Raw genomic sequence first — 20914 nt, 5'->3', positions numbered from 1 at the left:
AAGGTAAGTGTATGTAGCTGAATTTCCATTGGCAATTCCTTGAATTCTGACAAGTTGATCACTCCACCTAATTCCCTTTTTCGTTGAACATTTGTGACAACAGGTGCCAGGTGCTGTGGTTCTTCCATTTTCCAACGATTAGTGTTTCCCATTGTTTAAGTTTAGTTTTGTTTTTTCTTTGTTAAATTTAATTTAATTAGTGCAAATGTTAACTTTAAATTCCAAGTTCCAAAATCTTTGCATATCAATATATTTAAAAAAAAGGAATAAGGAGAACTGTTGAACTTCAAGACTGATACAAGTAATTTCAATGACAAAATAACCATTGTAGCATGTGGACTAAATATTTCTAGAAGCACATGCATTGTTTATCATCGAATTACGTTAACTACCATCAAAGTTGAAGGAGTTGCCTCTCTCTTGTATATTATTAGCTAGTGCAAGAACATTATGGCAAGTTGTTTAATTTTTTTTGGTTGTTTAACAACTTATGAGATTCACATTTCATCGATAATTTGACTTTTTGGAGGACCAATTCAACCTGTCAGTTGCTCACCAATTAAACAACTGATGGCCATCAAATAGTTGCACTAAATTTGTTATTCAACTTACTTGCCATTTGTTTTTTTACATCAAAGCAGTCACGTACTTGCCTGTTCGGTGCTTTTCAAAAAAACAAAAATAGTAAGGTATTTCTATTAAGCTTTATTTGTCCCAGTAATAGTAATTGACGTCTTTCCTAACAATTGACAGATTGATGAGATTCATTGCCCTTTGTAAAAACTAGACGATTGGTGCTTGTTAAAAAAAATGAAGTTGTTGACATTTGCGTTTCTTTTGCTGCTAGTTGCACAAATTATTGCTGCAAACGAGTTTGAAATTTCCTTCCAAGTACCAACAAATTTACTTGAAAAAACTTCCTTTCATCAGGTTTCTAATGAAACTTTTTTCTCACCAACAATTTCTCAAGAAAGAGATGTTCAACAGTGTACATGCCCTGCTTGTGGCTGCAATGGACAAGCTTGTCCAAAGGCTGCCGATGGTTGGGTTGTCCTTTCGTCAATGGAAAGTTGCTCCATTTCCAATCAAGTACCTTCCATTAGTTTAGTCAATATTCAATCCACCTCACAAACAACTGGATTCGTCTACTATCTCGTTGATGAAGAAAACAAGAATAAGGCCATGGCCAACCAAGGATTTTCTTTCAATGGCTTGAAGTCCTACAATTCAAATTTTCTTACCTGTACATCGAATCCTACCGAAGGTGTTCGATTTCCATCAAAAGTTCCAGGCAAGGCATATTTGATTGCTCAAACACGTGCCAGTACTTCATTGAGATTCAACATTCAAATGTCTTGTGTGAGGCCAAAATTTACCAAATTTGCAATTGGTGCCTTTCCAACTAATCTAGCCATGAAGCACGTACCATATTTCTTCTATGGTCAGGAGATTAGTTTTGAAGTCAGATTGTTAGATCAGTTCAACGAATTGGACACTTTGCAAAAGGGTGAAATCAGTTTTGAAGGTGGCACTTTTGGAGATTACCAAACTTATCATGATATTGTTGGAGGATCTACCATTCTCAAATTCACTCCAACAATGAGTTCTGGTAAACCATATTCTATTAAATTCTCAGCATTAACGAGTGCTGATCAAGACGTTCCTAATATTCCACTCCCAAGTTTTTCACTTTCCACATTTACTATTGAGAGAGGCACTATCACCGTACAAAAAGATATCTCAGAGAATACTCCGTTCAAGATTTCATTCACACTTTTCAATGGACAATATGAAGTGACACCTGGTATTGATATTAAAAAGTTGTCATTCTACAGCAGTAGTGGAACTGTGTTGTGTGAACAACCAATTCTCGCTTTGGGATCAAGTAGTGTTCAATGTACACTCAAACTTAACCTTGGAAAATCAAGATATAATGAAATGATATTGAGATATGACAATAGTGATATTGCAACTGATACTTCATATAATGTAAGAAGTGAATCTGATAGATATGTAGTTTCTGTTGCTTTACTTGCTTTGCTCGTCTTGCTTAATTTATTGATCTGTTAAAAAAACGGTTTGCTTCAAGTACTAATAAATATATTTTGAGATTTTCGTGTTGAATCATCCTCTGTTTAGTATTTGATTGTAAAACTGGAGAGGCTACTAACAACATTTACAACTAAGCTTGTTTCTTGCCACATTTGTAACTCGTATTTCATTAAGGTAATTATTGTACTGAGTGTAAGCAGCGATAGATCAGTTGGTTAGATCGTAAGCCTAACACGCTTAAGGTCGCGGGTTCAAGCCCCGCTCGCTGTATCCATTTTACATTTACCAAATTTACTAGATTTTCAAGGTTGTTTGGAATTTTACTATAATAATACATTCCATTCGAAAGAGAATAGAGGTACCCTTACACCGAGAAAAAGTAAATGTTTCATTTTGCTTATAGCAAATGCCTTCATCACCAATATAATTCCAAGAAATGTTAAGGTGCTCCAATTGTTCTAGTTCATTAAAATTGAGAAATTCAACACCATTTCTACTAATATCAAAATAATTGACTCATCTCATTAATAAATTTACCTCCCTTGGAACTAATGTTATTGTTGCAAATACTGAGATTGGTCAACTTGTTCAGTTCAACAAGAATGAATTACTTATTTCAATTCAGCAACATATTTTGCACCAGTTTCGCTAATATTATTATTAGAAATGCAGAGATGAGTCAGTTGTTTCAATTCAGTTCACCATGATCACAAAGAAAATTCTGATTAATTTCAAGTTTAGTCAATTAGGCCATTTCACTTATTAAATAAAAATGAAGGAACCTTTCAAATCACGATTTTCTTGGGTGAGTGGGCAATAGGTCGGTTTCTAGTTGTCCAGTATGTTCAAGCATTGAAGAATTTGTAAATATTGAGAGATGGGAAAAACATGATATTCTATTGGTTGCAATGGACGGGAAGCCTGCCAGGAATATGGCGACAATCCCGCTACAGTCTTTGACTGCATGAACAGCGAATTCAAGAGTTCTTGGACGAATCTTGTTTGTTCAGGTTTGTTGGAGAAAGTGTAAAGGTTGATCAACCTCATACTTATTGAACATTTGTCATGTTAAATTGCTTGATGCAAATTTTGGTTTCTCATATTCTGATCAATTCTAAATTGAAACTTCATCTATATTTCAAACATTTTATTTACAATTTACTGAATTTATTACAAGTTGTAATTTACATCTTTTTCGATTTGGTAATCTTCTTATTAGTGGTGTTCGATTGTTGTTTAGCTCTCTTTTCAATTGAATTTTTCGAAGATCTTTTCACTGAAATTTGTTTACCATTTAAATTTGCATGATGATAATCAATATTATTACGATGTCTTGTTCCACTTATAATATTTGAAGTATCAATATCAAATAATGGTAATCTTTTAGATAAATCAATTGGTTTAGATCTTGTCCATTCTGTTTTTGTTGGAATTCTACCTTCGGAAGATGAAGAAGTATTTGATGAGGTATTTCTAGCTGGCATTTTGCTCTTAGTTTTTGTTATTTTGTTATTTTGTTTTGTTGTGGAAATTTCATCATCCGATCAATTATCTATTTATTTCCATGATGATTTCCACTAATTTTGTGATTCCAATTTTTGGTGGATTTTCCACTCATCACAAGAATTTGAATTTTTCTATTAATATTTTGATGAAAGGAAATTTAATGAAAATCAACAACAAAAGAAAATAACAAAATAACAATTAGAAAATGGTCTCAACAAGAAGAAATATGTATAATTCCTCCAATAATACTTCACAATTTAATTCCGAAATTTCTCTGGATAATATTGTTGGTGGAACAAGAAGAAGAAATTTAATTGATTACAAAACATTGAATTCTATTGGAAGTGAAACAAGCAAAACTTTCAAATCTCAATCACATAACACCTTAGAAATGAGAAACAAACAATTCAAAAAGTGGTAGTCTCCATAAAACTCAAAATTTTGTAAACCTAGGCAATCATTGTAAATAAACTGAAAATGTAAATATTCAATAATTTTTTGACCCATTCTTTATTATCTTCTAGTTAAATTCTCATCATACTTAATTTTCAATGTAATTATGTCAATTCTGTGTTTGCTTCATGTTCAACAATATCAAAGAACTCAAATCATAAAACAACAAACAACGACCATAATTCAGTTTTCAAAAACCAAACATATTGAAAGGTTTAAAAGATTTGTTCCAATTTACACTCTTTGCTTTCTTCATACTTACCTTGAAGGACATTTCAGAGATCATGCAGACTGAAATGTGAATCTGGAAACTCTCCTCCTTGCACTCAGAGGATGATTAGCCAATGGAATTTGGTCAATAATCAAAGTGGTTGTTGCCCTCCTTCTCAATTTTTTCCTGTGAGGATTCATCTGGTATGATTTCTCGCTCTGTTAAATAATAGAAACATTATGTTGGATTTTGAAAAAGTTATTTCACATAAGAACCACCTTGAAACAAACCGAAAGCTCAAGAGTGAAATTGTCACTAAGGCTTTCATAAGGCTGTTTATAAGGACGATTTCATGGATTGAATGTTGCTTTTTTTCAAATGTAGAATTTATAACCTAATACAGATCAATATCTAAATAATTAAATAATCCATAAGGTAAAATGAAAAAGACTACAGCACCACAGGTTCCCAAGTTGTCTCCAACCTCAGTACTGATGTGGCTCGACGATGCTTAACTTCTCAAATCGGACGGGATGAGGTGCATTCATCGTGATATGGCCGTAGCCATTCACTATCTTAAATTGTGAAATATCAATCACTTCAACCCTTGTTGCATCTGATTTCTGAACTAGGGCCAGTAAAAAGCAACAGTACAGATTCATCCTCGAATCAATTAAGATCAATAAATATTTATTGATTATATAACTCTCATGATCATGAAAATTAAAAATTTAGATAGCAGCTTCAAAATATGAAAGTTACATTTACCAAAAATACAAATAGACAAGAGTTTGTTTCAAAATTTGAAAGAGGCATTTCCTAAAATATAAATAGAAAGAGAGCTGGCTTGAATGTGATGATTGTCTCTTGTTCAATTAAAAAAAAGAAACCTACTGCAATGAATACTTCAGCTATTATGATTATAGACTCAGAGAGCCCTCTTGCACTTTTTCATTTCAATTATTATTGAGAATAGTAGAGTCACAAGAGGGCTGATAATTATTCCCCTCACTTTATAGCATTTGCAGAATTGTAAATCCACAGCACTCCTAATATCAAGAACACAAAACCACAATTGTATAATAATATCAGATTAGAAATTGTTTAGTAGTTTTCAATAAAAAAGTCTCTATTGTACAAAGGATCTCTCTGAAAGATATTTCTTCTATTGAATCAAATCTTTAAAAACTGGAACATGTTTCTTGTCTACTCACAAAACAGAAACAACTCTTTCGTGTATTTCACAATCAGATTGGCTGTGTAATGAAAAATATGAATATATTATATTCATGCACCATCCTTTCAACACAAAACTCAAAAAGTCAACGTTGTGAATTTAAATAATATCATTTTTATATTTTTAAATAGTCCATTTAAGGGTCGCATCTACCTATTAACCGATATTTTAAAGATTTTAAAAAAAAATGAAGGAATTATTTAGCTTGCTCAGAAAAACATTGGTCAAGGAAGTCGCCAAGCCAACAGAATTGATTACTTTCCAATACGAAGATAAATTACATGATGTTTTGGAGGTAGGTATTATAGGAAGATCCGTGATGACTTGAATTTTATTTTCTACGATGATGGAAAAACATTGATTTTTATTATTAACAACACAATACAATAATTAATCTTAACGTTAATATTGGCAACAACAATTGTTCGAATTAATATTGCACATCTTCAACGCTCTATTATCACTCTCTTCATCATTTGTTTAATTAATATCAAAAAAACGGATAATATTCAAACTCTTTGAAAAATTAGAAATTAATGTCTTCTGGTATTGTTTCTGCTCCAGTCATGAAGGGAAAGGAATGTATCGGTTTGGTTGATATTCTCGATATTTTGGCTTATTTGGTTGAACTTTTTGGAGAAGCTGAAACAAGACAAGGTAATGACATTTTCTCTAGATTGAAGACTGCTTCTAAATTCCAAGATCAACAAATAGGAGGTATTACTGACTTTGCTCACAATCCATTCACTCCAATTAGAGATGATAAATCACTCTATGATGCTTGTACCTTGTTGGTCAAGGAAAAGTCACACCGTTGTCCAGTTATTGATAGCCACGGAAAGATGGTCAGTATTTTGACTCAAGCACAAATTGTCAATTTCCTTGCTCTTCATCAAAAACAAATGGGTGACATTGCTCATCAAAAAGTTGGTGCTGCTGATTTAGGTGTCTCTCCAGTTATTACTCTTGAAAAACACAATAGAACTATTGATTGTTTCAAAAAGATGCAACAAATGAAGGTCAGTGGTTTGGCTGTTGTTGATGCTACAGGAATTTTGATTGGAAACTTATCAGCAAGAGACATTAAGGCTATTAATCCATCTAATCTTTATCATTCTCTCCATCAAGGAGTTCACACCTTTGTCCAACATATTCGAGAACAATCATATAATGAAAGTCATCCAGCCATTTCATGCTCTGAAGAAACTGAACTAGGATTTGTTATTGGAAGATTGGCTGCCAACAGAATTCACAGAATGTATGTTTGTGACAAGCAACTCCATCCAGTTAAAGTTATTTCTCTCCGAGACATTATTGCCTATGTCATGGCTAATGAAAATTAAGCTCTAGATTTTGTACAACAATAAATTTATTATTTCTCCTGCCAAACAATTATTGTAAACTTGGTGCCAATTAACAATCATCTCAACATGGTTGTGTAAAAGAATCATTGAAAATAGATTGAAAATAATCAAAAAAATGATTCACAAGACATGTCCTTCCCACCTCTCCGTTCTCAGAAAACATCACCACAATCACTTTAATCAACTCTACAAGAAGATTTTTGTTAATTCAACCTCTCACTCAACAGATGAAAAACCCTACTATTTTGTTCATGAACAATCGATTAAAAAGCCATTGATCCGAGTGGCTACTTTTGATATGGATGGCACTTTAACTGTACCTGTTATTGATTTTGCCAAGATGAGACTCTTGACTGGTATCAGTGCTCCTATCGATGTGTTGGATCATATTCATAGTTTGAATGATGAAGAGGAAAAGAAGAGATTATTTGATATTATTCATAGGGTAGAATCGGAGGCCAATGACAAATTGGAATTTCAACCATACCTATTTGAAACTTTGGATGAATTGAAAAAGTTACAATTGGATGAAAAATCACCACTGAAACATTTTGCAATTGTTACAAGAAATTCACAAAGTACCTTGCAATTATTTATTGAAAAATTGGGAAGTAATTATTCGGATTTTTACACAATATTACATGGAAGAGAATATTTACCTTACAAGCCAAATCCTCAATGTCTTACTCGAATTGCAGAAGAATTGAATGTTCCCATTGAGAATATGATAATGATTGGTGATTCATTTCATGATATTGTTTGTGCTAAGAAGGCAGGAGCTCTCAGTTGTCTCTATACTCAAGAAACTGATTGGGATGATAAGCATACTGAATGTGTTGAGAAATATGAGCCAGATTTCATTTGTCATGATTTACGTCACTTGATTGACATTGTACAACATGTAGAATAGCTGAAATAGTTTTGAATTTAATTTATTGACATCGTCTGAATTATAGATCCATGTATCTTATTTATTGGAACTGCCACTGTCATTTGATATATGGCCAACATGCATATTATTAAATATTAATAATTAAATTTTCAAAATATTTTCAAATTTTGCAATTCAATCAAAAAATTTAAAAAAAAATGCAAAAACTTTCTCGCTTTTCCACCACCAACGTTTTCCAACAACGTTTATTGGGTGTTCATTCCGTCATTACCCGAAATACACAATGTTCATCAACACCGGCATCAATTTTTGCCAATTCAACATTTGCTTCTAAATTTAATCAACAATTCGTCATGTTGAATTCTTCCGTTCAATCACATTCGACTAGAAGTAGTGCAAAGAGAAGTGTTGGAATTGTCGGAATGCCAAATGTTGGTAAATCTACACTTTTTAATGGTATGTTGTTTTAATCTTCTGAATTTCTCTAACAATTATGATAAAAATTGTTGAAATTCTTGTGTGAAATAATTGAAATTGATGAAATTTATTTGAAACTTTTTATATACGAATTAAATAACAGCACTGACTGAATCAACAAAGGCAGAAGCAGCCAATTTCCCATTCTGTACTATTGAACCAAACGTTGGTGTCTGTACAGTTCCAGATGAAAGATTGGAATTACTTGCTGAAAGGGCAAAAACCAAGAAAATTGTTCCAACTTACATTGAAGTGATTGATATTGCAGGTTTAATTAAAGGAGCAGCTGAAGGAAAGGGATTGGGTAACAAATTTTTGAGTCACATTAGAGGAGTGAACTGTATTGCACAAATGGTGAGATGTTTCGAAGATGTGAATATTACACACGTCGAAAATAGTGTTGATCCAGTGAGAGATGTTCAAATTATTGAATCAGAATTAATGCTCAGTGATTTGGATGTTGTTGAAAGAAATATGAAGAGAAAGGAAATTCAAGCATCAAAGGATAAGATGGATTTATTGAAAAAGTGTCATGAAACATTGATTGAGGAAAATTCACTTTATACAGTTAAATGGACAGCTGCTGAAATAGCCATTTTGAAACAATTTAACTTTTTAACAACCAAGAAAATTTTATATATTTGTAATGTGGATGAACAGACAATTATTGATGGAGGAAACACACATACACAAGCACTTATAGAACATATTAAGAAGAGAGGAAATACTGTTGAACCAGTTATTGTCTGTGCTCAATTGGAATCTGAAGTTGCTCAATGTGAACCAGAATCAAGAGCTGAACTTTTGAATGAATATGGGTTGAAACAAACTGGTCTCGAGAGAATTATCACATCATCTTATGAATTGTTGGATCTCATTACTTATTACACTGTTGGTGTGCAAGAAACAAGAGCTTGGACTGTTACTAAAGGAAGTACTGCTCAAGAATCAGCAGGTGTAATTCACAGTGATTTTGAAAAGGGATTCATCAAGGCAGAAACCATTAATTGGAAGGATTATTTGGATTGCGATTGTGACGATGCCAAGGCCAAGAGAAAGAATCTGATTAGACAGGAAGGAAAAGAATATATTACTCAAGATGGTGACGTTTATAACTTTAAGGTTAAGGCATAAACTTTTCTTGTCAAAATGAATGAGTTCTTTGTTTTAAAAGTTTAGAATCGATAATAGATTTATTCCCATTCAATAGTTGAAGGTGGTTTAGTACTAATATCATAGACAACTCTATTCACACCCTTAACTTGATTAATGATCTTATTCGAAACCTTTCCAAGGAATTCCCAAGGGAAATGGAAAATATCTGCAGTCATACCATCAACAGAAGTAACAGCTCTCAAAGCAACAACCTTCTCATAAGTTCTGCCATCCCCTTGAACACCAACCGAATGAATTGGCAACAAGATAGCACCAGCTTGCCAGATTTGATTATACAATCCTTCTTCCTTCAATGAATTAACATAGATGGCATCAACCTTTTGTAATAATTCAACCTTCTCTGCAGTGATATCGCCTAAAATTCTAATACCAAGTCCAGGACCAGGGAATGGATGACGAAGTAAGATGTTATCTGGAATTCCTAATTCCTTACCAACTCTTCTGACTTCATCCTTGAAAAGTAATCTCAATGGCTCAACCACTTTCATGTGCATCTTTTCTGGAAGACCACCAACATTGTGGTGACTCTTGATAGTTGCTCCACCAATTGACTCGACAACATCTGGATAAATAGTTCCTTGACCCAAGTGTTTGACATTGGAAATTTGTTGAGCTTCCTTTTCGAATACTTCAATAAATTTGGCTCCAATAATTTTACGTTTCTTTTCTGGATCAGATTCTCCCTTCAATGCATCATAGAAGAGTGTAGATACTTCAACTCCCTTAACATTCAAATGTAAACTATCTCTATAAGTTTCCAATACTTGTTCAAATTCATTCAATCTCAATAATCCATTATCTACAAAAATACAATGTAATCTGTCTCCAATAGCCTTTTGTAAGAGAACGGCAGCAACACTACTGTCAACACCTCCACTCAATGCCATAACAACGTGATCACTTTCTCCAATAGTTTGTTTCAAATTCTTTACAGTTTCGTCAATGAAATGAGAAGGAGTCCAAGTACAAGAGCATCCAGCAAGTTTCAAGAAATTGGAGAGAATCAACTTTCCACAATGTGAGTGATGAACCTCTGGATGGAATTGAACACCAAAAATCTTCTTTCCCTTAACTTTGAAAGCAGCAACTGGAATACTATCAGATTTTGCAATAATTTCCAATTGAGAACCTTCTTCCTTAATAAGAATTGAATCACCATGCGACATCCAAACTTGTGAATCACCACTCAATTGACTAAGAATTGTATCTTCATTATTTGAGGTCAATTGAATATGAGCACGTCCATATTCTCTAATAACACTTGAAACAACTTGTTCTCCATACAAGTGAGCTAACATTTGAGCACCAAAACAAATACCAAGAATTGGAATTTGTCTCTTATGAATTTCATTCCAAACTTGTTCATTGACACGTGGTGAATGTTCATCATGAACTGAATGATGAGATCCAGATAGAATAACACCTCTCACAAATGACCATCCATCTTGTTCTGCATTCTCACCACCACTACTCACCTTCAATGTATTTTCATTGAATTTATCGTATGGATAAATCTCACAATAAACATTCAATTCACGAACTTTACGACCAATGAGTTGTGTATATTGTGATCCGAAATCAATAATGATAATCTTTTCATGAGTCAATTCTAAATTCGTAACTTTATCATTAGAAGTTGAAGTAGCAATGTTATTATCCTCGTAGGATGATGGGAGTTGTGGTTGTTGGGACATTTTTTTCTAGTTTGCCCATCAGAATCTATTCTGTGTGCATCTCCTTAAATTGCATTTTGGAAATTGCAGAGGTGGGTACTTTGTGGGTGGCTTCGGAACTGTTATTTACAACAATATCTTTGAATTATTTTACTATGGATTAATTAGGTCATGCCTTGGAAGAGGGACCTCATTTCCTGATAGACAATCATCCATTCGAGGAACTTGAAGAAATGGTGGACTTTAAATTTGAGCTAGTATTATGATATTGTCGTATAATATGTTTATTGAAGTCGTTTCAAAGTATTCGAACTTGTTTGAATGTCAGAGTCAAGACCAGATGCTTGTTGTTCAATCCATTGTAAGCATGCCAAGTGATTATTCATTACTTGCACAATACGAGTAAAGTCAGAATGTGGATCCACAGATTGTTCAAAGGTCTTGTTAAGTTGCATGACCATTTCATCTAAAGTTTGTTGCATGGCATCGAGTTGGCAATTAATAGATTCGGCAGTCTTGTATGTTTCTTCTCTCTCCCTGTCTGATTGTGACCTCTTACTAGAATCATATATTGATTGATTCTTTTCAATGTAATCTTCTAATCCCTTGATGATATTTTCCAAATTATTTTGTTGAGAGTCTATCATGTCTAATTGTCCTTTCAATTCACTTTGTTCTGCTGTAATTCTATTAACTTGATCGTTAAGTCCAATAAGCTTAGATTCATTTTCCATAATATCCTTATCCCACTTTGAAACAAGGTTAGCTGCTTTGTGGAAATCTTTGATATCAGTGGAAAGATCTGTATTCCATTTGTTAATTATTTCTTCGACAGTACTATTTCCTAAAAGAGTTTGTGATGTATCTATTTGAGGAGTTGTGGTAGTAATAGGTTTTGGTTGAGTTGTGGTAGCTGTGGTTGGTTGAGCTGTTGTAGTAGCTCCGGTAGTAGCAGTGGTAGTAGAATTTGTTGTATCCAAAGATGGTAATGTTGGCTTTTTGCTTGTATCAGATCCAGCTGTAAAGTTGAAACCTCCAGCTCCTGTGGTACCTGTTGTTGGTTGAGTAGAGGATGGAGTTGTTGTTGATCCAGTGTTTAATGTGAATCCACCTCCAGTAGTGCCTGTAGTTGTAGTATTTCCTGATGTGGAAATGTCAGAACCAGCTGATCTCTTCTTATTTGGACCTCCCTCATCGGATGGTCTCTTATTATCAAATGAGAAGCCTGCATTGGTAGTTCCTGTTGTACCTGTAGTGGTTGTAGTAGTTGGAGTTGTTGTTGGCTTATTTCCAAAGTTGAATCCTCCAGCACCTCCTGTTGTTCCTGTACTAGTTGGAGCGTTGGTGGTTGATGGGGTAGTGGTAGTAGCAGTAGAACCGAAATTGAATCCTCCACCTCCTCCTGTTGTACCAGTAGTAGTAGTGGTTGGTTGTGTTGTAGTACCAGTTGTTGATGGTTGTGTTGTGACAGGTTTTGGTTGATTTCCAAAGTTAAATCCTCCTGTGGTTCCTCCAGTTGTACCTGTAGTAGTTGGTTGGGCTACTGTTGATGGAGTAGTTGTGGTAGAACCAAAGTTAAATCCACCAGATCCTCCCGTGGTACCAGTAGTTGGTTGAGTTGTTGAGCTAGTAGTTGTAGTACCAGTTGATGGTTGGGTTGTAGTATTTCCAAAGTTAAATCCACCAGTGGTTCCTCCAGTGGTTCCAGTAGTTGGTTGAGTTGTTGAAGTAGTTCCGATTTTGAATCCAGTAGTTGTACCTGTAGTAGGTTGTGTAGTTGTTCCAGTTGTAGTATTTCCAAAGTTAAATCCACCTGTAGTTCCCCCAGTAGCTGTTCCTGTAGTTGGTTGTGTGGTTGTTGGTTGAGTAGTTGTGGAACCAAAATTGAATCCTCCACTAGATGGTTGTGTAGTGGTTGTTGTGCTGATAGTAGGTTGTGTGGAAGGTTGTGTAGTAGAGCCAAAGTTAAATCCACCAGTGGTTCCAGTTGTTGGTTGTGTAGTTGTTCCAGTTGTTGGCTGAGTACCAAAAGCAAATCCTCCTGTGGTTCCTCCAGTACTTGTTGGTTGTGTAGAAGGTTGACCGAAAGTCATTCCTCCAGTGGTTGGTTGTGTTGTAGTTGCAGTGGTAGCTGGCTTATTTCCAAAAGCAAATCCACCTGTGGTTCCTCCAGCAGTTGTTCCTCCAGTTGTTGGTTGGGTAGAAGGTGTTGAACCAAAACCAAATCCTCCAGTTGTAGATGGTTGTGTACCTCCAGTTGTAGATGATCCAAAAGCAAATCCTCCAGAAGTTGGTGGTTGTGCAGAAGGTTGTCCGAATCCTCCAGTTGTTGATGGTTGTGTACCTCCAGTTGTAGATGATCCAAAAGAAAATCCACCACCACCACCAGTAGCTGGTTGTGTTGGAGCAGAGTTATTATTACCAAATGAAAAGGCTCCAGGAGCATTTCCTTGAGGATTGCCACCACCGGCATTAAAACCAGAACTTCCAAACATTTTTTAATATTTTGCAAATGGAAAAAATAAATTGAAAAAATATTTTAATGAAGTCCTGATGAGAGAATTCTATGGGATGACAATCATAACACTACAATAATAATACATTGAAAGTGGATATAATGATTCTTCCTATTGGTTTTGTTTCTAAAATTGTGTTAATGTATTTCCTATAAACATCATCCTTGAAATAGATGGGAGGTGGTGGTGTTTTAAAAAGTTTGATAAGATAGACGAGTGCCAATTGAACAGAGTCTTCCGTATTATTGAGAAGACATCGTTCCAACTCGAGACGCTCCAAATCCTCACACAATGCACCAATGTAATGTGGCAGAGCAGTGGATTTGGCCAGATAGGAATTTAAATTACTAGCAAGCCAATAGTATTCATAATAGACAATATTCATCAAATGTTCCCGCGAGAAACCTTCATATCCATAGGTTTTATATTTCTTCAGGGAATAGATTTTGCTTTCGAGTGTGTGAATTCTCTTTTGCAATCTGTGATGAAAGAATTTGGGATGTTTCATTCCTTGGGGTGCCCATGTGTGTCCATACTTATACGTATAGGTTTGAATTCCAAAGAAAAATAAACCATTGCTTGGACATTCGTTTGTAATGGTGGGAGCTTGGTCCTTGCTGTATTCAATGGAAGTTTCGTACAGGGAGATTTTAGATTCAAGAAAATTAATTTGTTTTTCCACCCAGAAAACTGAATAATCTTCATGTAGTTCAATAGTTAAATTCCATTCACTATTGACGAGACAAAATGCTGGTAAATCAGCAAGAGAGATAAACCTTGCAATGATTCCTAGCGTGTCATGATTTAACATTTTTTTGAGTTGACTTTTGTACTAATAGTTCAGTTCTGGAATGCGTTACAATGTTTCTTGTCAAATTAGAATTGTTTATTTAGGAAATCAAGCATTGATTAGGTTTTGGTAGGTTAATATTATTATTCAACTTGGGTGCTGATCTCCCCTTAGATCTTATTGTTAATTTGACTGCCTCTATTTCTTGTGGAGTCATATTCCAACAATCCAAATTACACTCTCTGAGATTGGGCATTTCAATAATTAATTCTCGAATGGAATCATTGAGGAGAGATTGGCTGTTGGAGTCTAAATCTTCTACCATTCCACGAATGTCCAATATTTGAAGTGATTTGAAATTGGACAATTCTTCAAAAGTTTCCACAGTAGGACCAGATGTTCCCAGATTAATTTCAATCTTCTCAACTCGATCTCTATTCAAGTAATCCAAAATTTCACAAAAATCATCATTTTCAATTGGACAAAATGGGAGCGAAAGAGTTGATATTTTGTGAATTGTGTCACAATTCTTTGGATTGAGTAAGAATTTGCTTGTAATGCTTCTTCCCTGAAAAGAAAAATCTATTGTGGATGGAAATACTCTCCAATTCAAATACTTTTCAATCAGTGCATCATTAAATTCAATTCCCTCAATAAACACATTCTCTGGTCTGGAAGCAATGGAAAAGAGACTTTCCAAAAATTCATAATCTAGAGAATCGTCACACGATTTCAATTGTAAATAGTTGATAGAGGATGGATTATCGTTGAGAATAAATTTCAACATTTCCACATAGGTTCCACAACAGTCAATCACTCGAACAGTATTCAAACTCGAAAAAGATGTGTTGGAAGTATCTATTTCAATACTGATAGAATCCTTGTACGTATCTATTTGTTCCAACACTAGCGATTTCAAAGATGAAGTGCTCACTACTAATTGTTGAAGAAAGTTGTGATGAAGGAGAGAATTCTTGACGGTCAGTTCTTCAATGAAGGTTGCAAATTTGATCTTACTCATGGTTAAATGCTCGCCATGTTTGACGTTCACTCGGAAAAGTGATAACGATTTCAAATTCAAATATCTGTGAAATCTCGAAATGTATCTATCTGGTCTATCGAATAAATTATTCAATTTCAAACTTTGGACATGTGTATAGTTTGGAATCTTGTCAGCAATTCCAATAAAATCTCCACTTAGGGCTATATTATTACACTTTGGAAATGTAATATTGAAGAATTCGTTAGTAACATCCATGCAACTGAGTTCATGTGAGGGAATGAGACATTGAAGAGCTAGTTTCCCACTGTATGCATGAAGTGATGGATCTTGATTGTTATTTCTCGTATGGATATAGAGCTCGGTTAGATTGGGAAATAAATTCTTTGAGATTTTTTCTGGTATTTCTGGGATAAATCTCAACTCGGGTGATAATTTTTTTAGAAATCTATTTTGAGGATGCATGTACATGCTGTCAATTCTCAAAATTTTCAAAGTATTACATTCTGTGCTTAGGGTAATTAATTCTTCATCAAAATTCAAATCCAAATGAACAGGTTCAATACAATAGGCTATCAAAACATTCAACTCTATGAGGTTCTTACAATTCTTGATAATTTTTCTGAATGCAAAATCAAATATTGAAATTGATTGAGGCAAATAGACAGTTAGTCTTTTCAAAGATTCACACAATAATTGATTCTGACAAAACTTCTCAACATCCTCCTTCTTTTGCAAGGTCAACCCATTCAATTCAGATAAACTCTGCAATGCACTAGATTTTGTAAAATACTTTAGAGAAGGAGTGAACCTATTCAAATCCCTCTCCAAAATTGTAAACCTCTCCACAATCTTCAATTTAGTTGGCACAATAACTTCAATCCAATAAACACTCTCCCTCATCCTCCAACATAAAACCTCTCTAATATTAAATTTCGCAATTAATCCACAAATTTTATCAATCATTGCATAGGTCAATCTTCCTCCAAAGTTTGTCAAATTAATTCTATTCAAATTCAATAATTCATTTTCATTCTTTAATGTTTCCACGATGAAATTTAATAATTCGCAAGTCATTTTGCAATTAAAAGTTTTGTATGAAATGAAATATTTGACAAATTGCTCCGAGTTGTGATAACCATTTAATAAATGTTCCATCGCCATGGTTTTTAATTTCTTGCTGCAGCACATTATATTGATAATGTCCCTATCAAAGTCGAAATATTGTATTATTCGAAACAATTCATTATCGGAAAGGTACATTTTTTTTTAAGTAATCTTTTGGAAATAAACCTATTTTGATATTAGGTGACTTTAAGAATTTCAGAATCCATACAACTTTTTTAATTTTCAATCAATAAATACTAAGCATTTTGATATGTGGAAATGGAGGATCAAGAATGAATGGCTAGTTATGTTAGATGAATTATATCATGTACGATAGTTTTCTCTAACCACGTTGGGGCAGTTGCTTTCGTTTCACTCATAATAAAGTATGTTTTTATAATTTGTAACGGTGAGTTGGTCGAGTGGTCTAAGACGACACGTTAAGGTATGATTAATACCGTGTTCCGCAAGGGCGTGGGTTCAAATCCCACACTCATCAATTTTTTCTTTGCTTTTTCTTTAGAGGAGATCCTATCGCGCTTAATCCATCAGTAGTCCTACGCCACTCAATTCTTCAACTTGGACAAATCCCATCCACTTCAAGTGGCAAAACCAATTTGAAAAAAAAATCCCGTTCGTTACTATTGGACAACAATTTTACCATCCAATATATAAATGACTACTTCAAATATTGTTGCATCTGATGATGGTGGAGGATCATTTCTAATTCGTGCATTGTTTGGTGATGAAAATGGGTTTGGATTTTTGCAATTGATTTCCATCTCGTCATGTTTATTGATTATTTATTTGATTACCTATATTCTCCGATTCTTGAGAACTTATTTCAAGTATCGACACATTCCTGGATATGTTTCATTCTTTCCTTCGTTTATTGATTCACTCATTGATGGAGAAATGTTCGTCTTTCATGGTTATTTGTGTGGAATGAAGGCATTTCAGAAATATCCAAATGAGGCAATGATTAAAATTCAACAAGGACCAGATGTTTATTTCACCATTGCAAAGGATAAGGAAATGATCAAGGAAGTTCTTATTAGAAAGTATAGAACTGTTGGAAAGGGTGAATTCTTGGCACCTGTTGGATTGTTTGGACCTAATGTATTCTCTGCAGATTCGAATAATCCACTTTGGAAAAAGCATAGAACATTGTCTAATCCAATCTTTAGTAATGTTTCACATTTGAGAAATGTTTTCAGAGTTACAATGGAAGAATTGCCAAAAATGATTCAATTTTGGACTAAATATTATGATGCAGACAAGAATGGAAATATTAGAAATGTTAACACAACTCAAGAATTGAAATCAGTCACTTTAACTGTCATTAACAGAGTTGCTTTTGATTATGATATTGAAATTTTTGACAAGACTCCAGAACACAGAGATGAAGTCCATGGTTGGATTTCTGATTTACTAACTGGATTAATGTACAAATTCGTCTTCCCTGAATATCTATTCGAAATTGTTCCATTTGGTATTTTCAAAAGATTTAAAGATGCCAAAAATAGATTCAGAGATACTGCCATGACAATGGTTCTCAAAAAGACTAAGGAAGCTGAACTCGATCATCAAGTTAAAGATGATGAAGATTTATTGAGTTTATTATTGAAGAGTGCCAATACTTTGAAATTGTCAGAGGAGGAACGTTTGTCCAATGATGAATTAGTCAGTGCCATTTTCATTATCTTCTTTGCTGGATTTGAAACTAGTTCAACATCCTTGAATTTCATGTTGAGATTGTTGGCCACAAATCCAGAAATTCAAGAAAAGTTAATTGAGGAAATTGATAGAGATATTCCATCACTTGACTCTATTAAATTTGAAGATATCACTGAAAAGCTTCCATACTTGACCTCATTCATGAAGGAAGCATTCCGTGTCAAGATTCCAGTTGGTGGTGCCACAAGAGTCATTACCAAGAAGGGAGGTGAAACAGTTGGTGGACAATTCTTTGAGGAAGGAACTGTTGTTAATGTGGGATTATATGCACAACATAAGCTTTCTCATAATAATGCTATGGATGATTTCAAATTCGATCGTTTCTTCAATCCAGAAAAGATTGAAACAGAGGAAGATAAGATGGATAAGGGAACTATGGGTAATTTATCGATGGATTTCCAAAAAGACGAGTTGATCACATTCTCGATTGGACCAAGAGATTGTTTGGGACGTAGAATGGCTTTATTGGAAATCAAATTAATCCTTGTCTATTTGTTGAAACAATATAGAATTAAGGTTCCAGAACATTTAAAGGAACAACAAGCTAAGATCAAGGAAACATACATTGTTACAAGAACCGTTCTTGAACCATACATATTTGATTATGAAAAGAGAAACTAAATAAACTTTATTGAGCATTATTCAAATCTAGACAAACTAGGTAATGAATGACAACTAGTTAGATTCTGCCAAAGCTTCCTCATTCAATTTATCAATATCAATATCTATAAAGGATCTGACACTGGAATCAATTGTAGCTCCAGCACGAAGTAAAAGTTTAGCAAGTGCAAAGTTTTTTCTTCTCAATGAATTATAGAGAGGAGACTTATCATGTTCTATATTTATGCTCAATAAATACTCACCTCATACTGTTTGATTTGAGTTTAAGAAGGTAATTGCATTGCGATTACTTACAAACTTGTAACAAATCTGAATGAGAATTTAGTGAGCTTGTCAACTTACATCCTAAACAAAGTAACTATTTCACGATTATTTTCAAATTAAACTTACTTCCTAAATTAAATTAGTTAAAATTATGAAATAATTGAGCAGTACTTACATTTCCCTATTAAAATTAATAAACCATCTCATAATTTCTGAAACTTACAAACTAAAATCATTAGAAACAAATCTTCAACCCAAAAACTTACAGACTTGAAACGTTCCAATCAAAATTCAAAGAAATCAACAACAACTTACAAACTATAACACAAATCATTAATATTTCAATCCAACTCAACATACCCACTTTACAATAGATCTTTAATAATTTCAATTTTCCATCAAACTTACTTGCTAAAAACAAATTCAAATCCACAAAAATTACAAAAAACAATCAAACCTACTCCTTGATCAACAACAATACCTTGTGTATCCAACAATATTTTGACAATTTCCAAATTATCAAATCCAGCAGCAGAAAACAACAAGGAATAAGCACCTTCGGGACATGTTGTCGGAATGGTCTCGTTAATCACAGCTGATAAATCACCCAAATTACGTAAACCTTCAACATCTCCCTTTATAATGCACCCATGAACTTGTTCCTTTGTTGCCATTTTTTTTTGTTTTTTATCGTAAAGGGCCTGGACATCAGATGAACTCCTAAAGCTGAAGAACGCTTGGCGAATAAGAAATCTAAAAACCTCAAACTGAACACCATTATCACAACCACAATGTCCAAAATAGTGTCACTTCCAAAATATTCTTGTTTGGTGGTGCCAACCTGAAAGACCTTCAACACCTGGACGTCCTAGTCGCAGAACACACCTTAGAACCTCAGTTGGCTTAGACAACATGACCTCTAAAACAGTCATTTACGGCTCCAAAGCTGAAGGTGGATTAGGACTCACCATGCCCTCTTATCTCTACACGATTGAACCAGTGTGCACCGCTTTAAGAATGTTCAACTCTACATCCACCATCACAAGCAATATTGCGTTAGCAGCATGGAATCACCAACTTAACGATCCTTTCTGGAATACTGTAAAAGAAACCGTATCCTCCCTTAATTGGTCACTCCAAACAATAGATAATACCTTTATTTTTTTTTTGTTTTTTAAAGTTCATCATTCCCGCCAATTTCATTATTTATTCAATTTTGATATATGATCTGAAAAGAGTATTCTAAATGAGGGCATGTTGTAAGAATTCAAATATTTCTTCTTGATTTTCCTCTCTAAAACTGTATTGTTGGAATTTATGAGCCAAATTTACTAACACTGTGAATGAGTTACTAGATTTATCAGCTTCAAATTGGACATAAATACCACTTCGACTATCTGATCCTTGGCTCAAATATCTAATTTCCAAAAGATTCTCTCCCTCCCAACAGTACACTGAAACCAAATATTCAAAGGCCTTTACCCTTAGCAATATTTTTACAGCAAGTGACCTCAGTTCACACGAATAGGACTTGTTTTGAACAGCAATGCAAAACTCGGCAAAAAGTTTGGGATTTTGCTCAGAAAGTGTTTTTTCATCAGTTGAATGTGGTGCAAAGATGTTATTCTCACTAAGCGTATCAAATTCTTGTTTTTCATCTGCCATTTGGAAGTGATTCTTAACTATGACTGTATTAGTGCTAGTAATATTGTCTCGGGCATAGGATAGCATATTCGAAGGAGAGGTGTTTGGTGTATTTACCACTATATCCTTTGAAGCCATTTTTTTGTGTTTTATCTTTAACTTAATGTGGTCCCTTAATCCCTCATCTTTCCAAT

The 20914-nt window shown here is 34.1% G+C and overlaps 10 protein-coding genes and 2 non-coding genes across 12 annotated transcripts; 7 read left to right on the top strand and 5 right to left on the bottom strand.

Moving 5' to 3' along the window:
* Positions 1-810: 810 nt before the first annotated feature.
* NAEGRDRAFT_71401 (uncharacterized protein) lies at positions 811-2070 on the top strand (the record flags this gene model as incomplete). Its single annotated transcript, XM_002673497.1, has 1 exon — positions 811-2070. One exon carries the CDS (start codon positions 811-813, stop codon positions 2068-2070), a length of 1260 nt encoding a protein of 419 aa, XP_002673543.1.
* A 178-nt stretch (positions 2071-2248) lies between these two features.
* On the top strand, positions 2249-2322 carry NAEGRDRAFT_t519. Its single transcript has one exon. It is a non-coding gene; the product is annotated as a tRNA-Val (tRNA).
* A 3329-nt stretch (positions 2323-5651) lies between these two features.
* NAEGRDRAFT_80915 (cystathionine-beta-synthase) lies at positions 5652-6845 on the top strand. Its single transcript, XM_002673496.1, has 2 exons — positions 5652-5754; positions 5990-6845. Exon 2 carries the CDS (start codon positions 5996-5998, stop codon positions 6800-6802), a length of 807 nt encoding a protein of 268 aa, XP_002673542.1. The 5' UTR covers positions 5652-5754; positions 5990-5995; the 3' UTR covers positions 6803-6845.
* A 93-nt stretch (positions 6846-6938) lies between these two features.
* Positions 6939-7733, top strand: NAEGRDRAFT_71399 (uncharacterized protein; the record flags this gene model as incomplete). Its single annotated transcript, XM_002673495.1, has 1 exon — positions 6939-7733. The coding sequence occupies one exon, from the start codon at positions 6939-6941 to the stop codon at positions 7731-7733; it is 795 nt and encodes a 264-aa protein (XP_002673541.1).
* A 404-nt stretch (positions 7734-8137) lies between these two features.
* NAEGRDRAFT_44703 (uncharacterized protein) lies at positions 8138-9326 on the top strand (the record flags this gene model as incomplete). Its single annotated transcript, XM_002673494.1, has 2 exons — positions 8138-8171; positions 8296-9326. The coding sequence occupies 2 exons, from the start codon at positions 8138-8140 to the stop codon at positions 9324-9326; spliced, it is 1065 nt and encodes a 354-aa protein (XP_002673540.1).
* A 59-nt stretch (positions 9327-9385) lies between these two features.
* NAEGRDRAFT_58970 (glutamine amidotransferase) lies at positions 9386-11062 on the bottom strand (the record flags this gene model as incomplete). The annotated part of the gene is made up of 1 exon (XM_002673420.1): positions 9386-11062. The coding sequence occupies one exon, from the start codon at positions 11060-11062 to the stop codon at positions 9386-9388; it is 1677 nt and encodes a 558-aa protein (XP_002673466.1).
* Positions 11063-11301: 239 nt separating this feature from the next.
* NAEGRDRAFT_80913 (nuclear pore complex p62) lies at positions 11302-13538 on the bottom strand. The gene has a single exon (XM_002673419.1). The coding sequence runs from the start codon at positions 13534-13536 to the stop codon at positions 11326-11328; it is 2211 nt and encodes a 736-aa protein (XP_002673465.1). The 5' UTR covers positions 13537-13538; the 3' UTR covers positions 11302-11325.
* An 891-nt stretch (positions 13539-14429) lies between these two features.
* Positions 14430-16595, bottom strand: NAEGRDRAFT_58968 (uncharacterized protein). The gene has a single exon (XM_002673418.1). It carries the CDS (start codon positions 16536-16538, stop codon positions 14448-14450), a length of 2091 nt encoding a protein of 696 aa, XP_002673464.1. The 5' UTR covers positions 16539-16595; the 3' UTR covers positions 14430-14447.
* A 267-nt stretch (positions 16596-16862) lies between these two features.
* Positions 16863-16953, top strand: NAEGRDRAFT_t520. Its single transcript has one exon. It is a non-coding gene; the product is annotated as a tRNA-Leu (tRNA).
* A 416-nt stretch (positions 16954-17369) lies between these two features.
* NAEGRDRAFT_58967 (cytochrome P450-domain-containing protein) lies at positions 17370-18835 on the top strand (the record flags this gene model as incomplete). The annotated part of the gene is made up of 1 exon (XM_002673493.1): positions 17370-18835. One exon carries the CDS (start codon positions 17370-17372, stop codon positions 18810-18812), a length of 1443 nt encoding a protein of 480 aa, XP_002673539.1. The 3' UTR covers positions 18813-18835.
* Positions 18836-18866: 31 nt separating this feature from the next.
* On the bottom strand, positions 18867-19750 carry NAEGRDRAFT_71393 (uncharacterized protein; the record flags this gene model as incomplete). The annotated part of the gene is made up of 6 exons (XM_002673417.1): positions 18867-19016; positions 19155-19157; positions 19203-19205; positions 19252-19257; positions 19437-19452; positions 19485-19750. 6 exons carry the CDS (start codon positions 19748-19750, stop codon positions 18867-18869), a joined length of 444 nt encoding a protein of 147 aa, XP_002673463.1.
* A 568-nt stretch (positions 19751-20318) lies between these two features.
* On the bottom strand, positions 20319-20858 carry NAEGRDRAFT_71392 (uncharacterized protein; the record flags this gene model as incomplete). Its single annotated transcript, XM_002673416.1, has 1 exon — positions 20319-20858. The coding sequence occupies one exon, from the start codon at positions 20856-20858 to the stop codon at positions 20319-20321; it is 540 nt and encodes a 179-aa protein (XP_002673462.1).
* Positions 20859-20914: the final 56 nt, after the last annotated feature.

This window comes from Naegleria gruberi (genome assembly GCF_000004985.1).
Source record: "Naegleria gruberi genomic scaffold NAEGRscaffold_46, whole genome shotgun sequence".
Lineage (NCBI taxonomy): Eukaryota > Heterolobosea > Eutetramitea > Acrasida > Naegleriidae > Naegleria > Naegleria gruberi.
Note: the sequence above shows the minus strand (reverse complement) of the source record. Positions and strands in the feature narration are given on the sequence as shown.

Coding starts and splice junctions, on each gene's coding strand:
- NAEGRDRAFT_80915 (XM_002673496.1), top strand. CDS start 5,996: ATGTCTTCTGGTATTGTTTCTGCTCCAGTCATGAAGGGAAAGGAATGT.
- NAEGRDRAFT_80913 (XM_002673419.1), bottom strand. CDS start 13,536: ATGTTTGGAAGTTCTGGTTTTAATGCCGGTGGTGGCAATCCTCAAGGA.
- NAEGRDRAFT_58968 (XM_002673418.1), bottom strand. CDS start 16,538: ATGTGCTGCAGCAAGAAATTAAAAACCATGGCGATGGAACATTTATTA.